General features: G+C 41.8%; 1 protein-coding gene across 1 annotated transcript; it reads right to left on the bottom strand.

Moving 5' to 3' along the window:
* Nucleotides 1–649: 649 nt before the first annotated feature.
* Nucleotides 650–1,936, bottom strand: LOC138225473 (trace amine-associated receptor 13c-like). Its single transcript, XM_069185703.1, has one exon. It carries the CDS (start codon nt 1,934–1,936, stop codon nt 917–919), a length of 1,020 nt encoding a protein of 339 aa, XP_069041804.1. The 3' UTR covers nt 650–916.
* Nucleotides 1,937–8,224: the final 6,288 nt, after the last annotated feature.

Below are 8,224 nucleotides of genomic sequence, written 5' to 3'. Positions count from 1 at the left end.
TATAGGTAGGAATTAAATAATATAGAAGAGATCTGGAAAATGCCAAGAAATTGAAAGTATTAACTTGGAAAAATTTATAAAAACTGCATGTTTCTATATGAAAACAAAAAGAGAAGAATATAACGAGACTGCAGTATACTGGGAAGCATACCATACATTAAATGTTAGGACAGGTTCAAACAGACTTTTATGACTAGAAACTGAAATATCTACAGGTTGGGGTGACACAGTGATGCAGTGGTTAGCGTTGCTGCCTCATTGCTGTCCTGGGGTCCCTGGATTTAGTTTCAGATCTGTTGTGTTATTTCTGTTGAGTTTGTATGTTCTCCCAGTGTTTTTGTGGGTTTCCTCTTACAGTCCAAAGACATACTGGTACATTAAATGTCCTGGGAATGCACTGTGACAGGCTTTAGGTCCTGAATTGGACAAAGTAGTTAGGAAAGGGATGGGTGACTAAGGGGTACATTGTATTAATCATTCACACAAATACACAGTGATTAAAGTTGTTTAAAGATTTTTTTAATGTTAATCTTCTCACAGTTATTAAGATAGAGATGATATAGACAATGAATTTACAATGCATTGACAGTTTTTATTTTCAAATATTTCAAAGATCTTGAACATGTTTATTTTTCCTTTAGAGCCTTACTAAAATAACGTAATAATGTGAAAACTGACAAAACCTGCAATGAAGTAATGTACATACTATAATTCTTTTTCTCTATCTTGTCAAATAAAATTCTCCCAGTCATGACTTTTCTAAATGAAACACCACATGAAAATGAGCTGCTGTGGTTGATACAAATAATTCAGTTTTTATTTCCTATAATGCAGGCATGAAGATTTCATTAGAATAAAGACAAATCCACAGCATGTTTCCACCATGACCTGTACACTCAAACAAAATACATAAAATTTACATAGTCAGACTAATCAAAGAAGAATCTGGGTTACATATTCTTAAAGTAATGATCAATTTAACTGATTTTTTAAACCAGGGATAAAACAAAGCATAAATGATTGGATTCATGGCAGAGTTCAAATATACTATAAACCCTAGAAAGTAAAGTACCCCAGAAGATGTATGCATTTCTTCTTCTATGAGGACACATAGGTAATATGGTACCCAACAAAATAGAAAAACAAATACTACAATTCCTAATGTTTTTGCAGCCTTTCGTTCTGATTTTTTAGAGATTTTGTTTCTCCTTTTATCCATGGATAATATTTGTTGTGTAATAGAACTGATTACTCTTGCTTGTCTTGTGGCAACTATAAAGATGTTTACATACAGACCTATCATAATAGAGCAAGGCAAAATTAATGTAACTATCAGATCAATAATTCTCCAGTTTGCAGACATTACAAAAAAACACTGTCCAAGACAAATACTCAGGGTATCAGGGCCATCAAAATTTCCATTAAAGTACAGCAGAGCCAGTCTGTAGGGCGGAAACAGTAACCAGCTGCACAGAATAAATAAGCGCATCATTTTAAAATTGATTTTAGTGGAGTAAAGCAATGGGTCACACACAGCAAAATAGCGGTCAATAGCTATAAATGCCAGATTACTCAGAGATACAGAAATTAAAACAGAATCAAGTAACTTCAGGATAGAACATAGTATGTCACCAAAATACCAACAGCTTTCTATGAAAAGATTAAAAACAAAAGGCATCACCATCGTACCTACTAAAAAGTCTGCAACAGCCAGGGAGAGTAAGAGGAGATTTGTTGGTGTGTGAAGCTGCTTGAAGTGAGAGATAGAAATGATTACCACCAGGTTTCCACACACTGTTACACAAATCGCTGCAACCAGCACTGTGTAGAGAATAGCATAGACTGCTGTAGATCGAATTTCTTTAAGACAAGATGCATTGTTCGATGGAAAGCAATACTCTATAGCATGACAACAATGCAAATCACTTAATTCCATTTCAAAGGAATAGAAAAGTGAAATGAAGGTCACAATTAAAATAATAGTATAGCAATCAGATATCTTAAAGAAAACCTACTTCATCACTTTTGCCATAAAGCAGTACGTATATCACACCAAATATCAAAGCGTACTCAGTCGCCAGTTGTTTCTCCATTTGAGGTATAAGCTGTGATTTGTCACTCTTTATTATAGGATAGTTGTGCTTTGACGTCACAGATTATGTTTCTGATGAGATCATGTGAACTGCCTAGTGAGCAGCTCCCAGCATCAGATTCGTTTGAGCAGGAAAAGCAGCATAAGAAGGTTAATCAGATCACCAACACTCTGTGGTGAAACTGATTAAACTGGAATGAACTATAGGATGACAAGGACAATCTAAATGAATTATTGTTACGAAAGCAATAAAACTATACTCTATTGAGCATATCAAGAAAGCATATTTACCTTCTTAAAAAATAAAATGGATATTCAGGGTGTCTGATTTTTTTTATACTGTACTACTCCTGATCCGAGCTTCTCTATCAATTCTTGAAGCATTCTGGATCACATGGTTGAATCTCTTGATTAAATTAACTTTCTAACTATAGGATATTAAAGAGACAGGTGCATCAAGTAAAATATTATTAAGCACAAATTTAATCATTTCACTGGCCATTCAACTAATTGTGCAACTTGTGAAAGCAATTGTATGCAACTAATTTAGTTTTGGTATAGTGAATTAAAAACACATCAGCATATTTTACTTCCCGTTGTTTATTTTGACATTTAACTTTTTTAATCCATAAAAATGGTCAGTTGGAGCATTTAAGTTTTGATCAAAATATTCACTTTAAAGATGTAGATATTTGAAAATATGTGATACACTAATGATTTAAATTCAGAAATATCAAATATTATCCTGACACTACCTTCGTATACAAGCAAACAGTAAAATTAATAATTACACCCTTTATAGTCAGATAAAACTGAGTGCATTGCATGCATGCTCTTTGTTCAGCAAATCTTGGTAACACTGTAGGACTAATCTTACAATAAGTTAGACATATATAGTATAGTGAAATATTACACATTAAATGTTTGATGATATAACTGTACATACACATTAACAATTCTGTGAATATCGGAGTCCATTCTTTTGCATCCCACTGTTGTAAAGATGCAGCGAGGTGAAAAATAGCCACATCTGACTTAAAGCTCACAGACTGAGAGCAGGTCTGACTGAATGTATTCTTACTTGTGCTGTACTATATGAGTATGTGGGACTGATCACCCAAGCTCACTCAGAAATGACAACAGTTCTATAGAAAATGCAAAATTATACTTGAAATGTAGACACAAAACACCTTAAATGGGCAATGGGGGAATCTGCAGCCTATTAAACAAGTATCTTACCCAGAATTAACTCCCTGTCTTAAATGGATGTGAAATGAATGGAAAACCTTTTCCCTATTCTGTAATTTTGTACAGCAACAAACAGGGATTCAACGTACCGTATAGGTATTTTCAACACTGTACAAACACAGGCACCATTTTTTAAAATAGCTAATTGTCTTTTTTGTGATGGGAATGGCTCTCCCTGTTCCTGCCTAGTTTCTCGTGGGCTCGCTATGGATGGTGACCTCACACAGGATACTTTAGACTTTTCAGCTGACTACGCCACCTGGTAATTTTAAAGTGGAATGATGCATTCTCCACCCACAATCCATTACATCATCCTGGAGGCTTGTGTCGACATACTGTTGGAGCCTCGGGGAATGTCCTGGACCTCCAAAGAGTCCAGAATCTCGGCATCCCCCTGGTTCTGTGTGAGCCATGTTTGACAGCCCTTAGGATCTCATTGTTAGTCAGGTATCTTGGCCAACCAGTCTCAGAAGAGGAGATAGTGAGAGACCCCGAAAATATACAATGGATACAGACATGGCCGACTCCCACTCACAGAAAGTCCCCTTTTCCTGTTCACAGGAGGGAAAGAGGAAACTGGGATACCCAAAGTTACCTCCATTCACATGGTCAGAAAAATGTGTTTCAGAGACCAAAGCAGAAGCTTACAGCAACTGAGCTATTGAGTTATGTGAACATGCGTCACTGGAGGGACTGAGAGCTGAACAAAGGGAAAAAGAAAGGTTGATTTGTTGTGCATCCCCAGGGGAGAAAAGGTACCCTGGCCATAACCTTGAATTCTTTGCTCTGAAATGGGCAATGTGGAGAAGTTCTGGGACTGCCTGACAGGTTGTCTGTTCAGAGTCTTGACAGACATAAATCCACTGCTATATGTGACCAGCACAGTAAACTCAGTGTATCAGAACAAAAATGGGTGGAGCAGCTGGATCTCAACTTTGAGATCCATTACAGGTCAGGGCGAAGCAATGCCAATTCTGATGGCTTATCCAGGATGCCCCACAGAGAAGAAGCATATACTATGCATGCTGAGGCTGGACTGGAAGGCAGACTGGAAGAGCCATGTGAAGAACAATACAGGATGAAATCCTGAGCTATGTGACCCAGCTCTAGGTTTCACACTGGGAGGCATGCTCCAAAAAGCTGCCTTAAATACCAAGGAAGCAGTACAGTCAGTACTTAGTAGATGTAGAAGTACAATCAGAGGGTCCAGGAGTTCCAGTTACAACTAGGCAACTGGGTTTAAGATAAGATCACTTTATTGACCATATAACATTTCTTGTATTAGGAATTTGTCTTTTTTTTTGCATACCCCAACTTGCTCTCCATGAGACACACAGACAGGGAGAGACGTTGGGGGTCAGAGTGCAGGGTCAGCCACTTATATGGCGCCCCAGGAGCAGTTGGGGTTAAGGGCCTTGCTCAGGGGTCCAACAGAGTAGGATTCCTCTGCTGGCCGCAGGATTCAGCAGCCTTCCAGCCACAGGCACAGATCCTTAGATACAGAGGGTTTTCAGATTAAGTATGAATCAGTGACTCAAACTGAATTTCACCAACTGCATGGAAGGGGAACCCTATAGGGTGATCGAGCGATAAGAAGATCTACCTGTGTATGTGGTTTGCCCTTAAAAGAGGTGGAGAAAAACACAATGAACACATACACATGGATTTTCTGATGCAGTGCAACTTTGTCCCAGAGGTTCTGGAAGAAGACAGAGCCAGGACAAGATGGGCCTCTGATAAACATGATGATAAAGGATCGGATAATGAGGGATTGGATGGGGGGACCCAGAATGATCTGGTGGTTTCCATGGGAGGGAAGTTCATTCGACAACAGTGGACCTTAAACCAGAACGCCCTAGGAGACAACTAGGGCATGTACAGTTGGCATGTACAGAATCATGCCAACTGGCCAGATGGCAGGGATATCAGAGCCATCGTAGTAACTGATGACTGTATAACAGTATATACTGTATCATTTATAATTCAACAAAATGAGAACATCACTAGAACTGGTGAATACTTTTGCAAGGCACTATATGTAGGAAACTAGTGAAGCACATACCAAAACACGAGGAGTACCAAACACTATAAAAACTATAATTCTAATCTGGAACAGATCTGGTATCTGAAGAACTGGCTGATAAAAAATAATGTAGATAGTGTAGAGTTTTACATGCAGGTAACAAAAAATCTTTAAAGATACAAAATGCAGAAGCCCTGATCATGAAGAAATTACTTTAGCTACAGAGATCCAAGGAACTGACCCACGATGACCTAGCAATGCAAAAAAGGATGTCATCTATCTGGGGAAGAGCGTAGTAGTCCTTCCGGGTTATGCAGCTCAGCTTCTTGTAGTCCACAGAGACCTGTACTTCTTCTTGACGAGGATAGCTGGGAAGAACCATGAGCTGTTTGACGGTTCGATTACCCCAGCAGCGGCCAACTCTTTTATCTTCTTCTCTGCAAAGGGCATGTGATGGGGTGGAAGACGGATGGGCTGGGCATCCCCAGTGTCAGTGTCATGATGCACCAGGTCCGTTCGAGTGCAGTTGTTGTCCCACTCTCCATATAAGTCCACATTTTCATTCAACAACTCCTGCAGCTGCTGCTGTTATAGTTCATTCAGTCCCAGACAGCCGAGTTGAAAAAGCTCCTGCACTGCCTGTCTTGTGTCTGATGAAGGTCCCAACCCTGCCCCCTTCTCTTTTAGAGGCTCCACTGGGGGTTTCTCCAAGGGCTGGGGAAGAGCCTTCCTGTGTGGGCTGCTCACGTCCCTAGGGAACCCTGCAGAAACCAGCGAGGGTTGGAGACAGTGCTGTCTGCGCTGTCAGGATAGTAGGTGGTCATCTGCTTCTGAGGGGTGTGAGCACTGGGCCCCCTGATGGGCCAACCTGATGGCTGGGTATCCTCGGCTGGCGAGGAACATGACATCAGTGGCGACCGGGCCCAGTCGCTCTCCTGGTCGGCACCACAGCAGGGCCAGCCTCTCCTGCATCAGGTCCGGCACCTCCTCCATGCCGAAGCGCAGCCGGAGAGCTGCTGCCAGCGCCGCGTATTTGCCTTGGTCCTCCTCCAGGACGTCCAGGAGCACCTGGCAGGCCACTCCTTCCAGCGCTGCCGCCAGGTGGCTGGCCATCTCTGCCCGGCTCCAGCCATTCGTCCGGGCCGCGAGCTGGAACTGCGCCTCGTAGACTGGGTCGCACCCACGCCGGCGGGTGTGGGAATAGCTGGCCGGCTCCGGCAGGGAGGGCATCTTCTCTCTGGGGCATCCGCTGGGCAGGAGCAGCGGGCAGTCGCCCCAATTCTGCTGGCGGGACCACTACTGAGTAGCCCTGGTAAGGGCTGTGGCCAACTGTCACACCCAGGAGTTGCTCAGGCTCCGTATTTGCACTGCCGGTGGGTTCGGTCTCTTTTAGAGTCAGCTGGCGCTTGATAGAATCGGTTAATGTCTACCGTGGTTTGTCCATCCTGCCCGCTTCTGACACCAATGTAACGTTTACAGGTTCTTCTCAGGACAAAGGACTAGTGGAGACTAGTGGAGACTAGGGGCACTTCCTCCTCACCACTGGGCGAGGGCGTTACACTCCTTTTATTATCGTGTAGCATTGGTTGAAAATATTGTCCCCTCTTGTCAGTACAGTGACATGCTGAGTGTATTTTTGCAGTACCTTCCTCAGATTGCAGTGGTTGAAGTCGCCGATTACAATTAAAACGGAGTGGGAGTTTTCGTGCTTGTTGATAATGTCGTGGAGTTCACTGTGTGTTGCTTCCACGCAGGCTTGAGGTTGAATGTAAACGGCTGTGATAATGGTGGCAGAAAACTCCCTCGGCAAATAAAAGGGTCGACATTTTATGGTCAGGTGTTCTACATTCGGTGAGCAGGATTTAGAGATTACCTCCATGTCGGTGCTCCATTTACTGTTGACCAGGAAGCAAATGCCTCCTCCTTTGTGTTTGCCGGTTGCTTGGTGGTTTCTGTCCATGTGGTGAACGGTGAAACCCTTTGGCTGGATGGCGGTGTCCGGAACGCATGCATTCAGCCAGGTTTCAGTGAAGACGCATACATAGCATTCCCTCAGGTCCCTTTCCGCGATGATCCGATAATGTAGCTCTTCTATCTTATTTTCCAGTGACTCAACATTAGCTGACAAAATAGACGGCAGCGGTGGTCTGTGTGGACGCCGCCTCATCTCCCCTGGCGTCTGCCTACCTGTTGTTGTTGTTCGCCGCATCTTTGTCTGGTCCGGCAGGTGGGGTCCGGTACGTGAAAAAAGTTGTTTGATGACCCTAACCCCTGTCCTTAACCCCAGGTTCCAGGAGTTAATGTCCCTGATATCTCCCCACTATCCCAGAATGGTTCCCATCAATCCAATCATACACTGCTGAAAGTGACATCACTAGCCTCATTGCTCAGTGCCCCATGACCGCCTGATGAGGGCGCTACAATATTCATTTGCATGGAGTTCAGGAAAAACTGTTAGCTTGTAAATGACAGGTTATTGTAATTTGTATTGTTGTATATACTGTATATTAAAAAAATAATATTGAAGTATATGTAACAATTACAATACATTCGAAAAAAATGTTTATAATATAATGCAATTCTCAAATACCAGGAAAAACATTAAAAAATAGTTAAAGCTGCAATACTGCAGATTTGTCCCAAGACTATGACAACTAGTGAGAGTCTACAAGCATTAGATAATGATGTTAGTAGACAACAGATAAGTGAAAACATTATCATTCATTTACTGGGGTCAATGGGAAGTATTATTACATCTGATTACAGAAGATATTTAATGGTACTTTATAAGCTGAAATTAGTTTAAAGTAACTTAAAACTGCATGTATATTCTATACGGAAATTTTAGAATTATCAATTAT

Source organism: Lepisosteus oculatus, chromosome 2, assembly GCF_040954835.1.
Source record: "Lepisosteus oculatus isolate fLepOcu1 chromosome 2, fLepOcu1.hap2, whole genome shotgun sequence".
In the NCBI taxonomy this organism is placed as follows: Eukaryota; Metazoa; Chordata; class Actinopteri; order Semionotiformes; family Lepisosteidae; genus Lepisosteus; species Lepisosteus oculatus.
The sequence above is the reverse complement of the archived record's forward strand: the minus strand, read 5'-3'. Positions and strand labels throughout refer to the sequence as shown.

Excerpts from the sequence above, each read along its gene's own strand:
- LOC138225473 (XM_069185703.1), bottom strand. The coding sequence starts at position 1,936 with ATGGAATTAAGTGATTTGCATTGTTGTCATGCTATAGAGTATTGCTTT.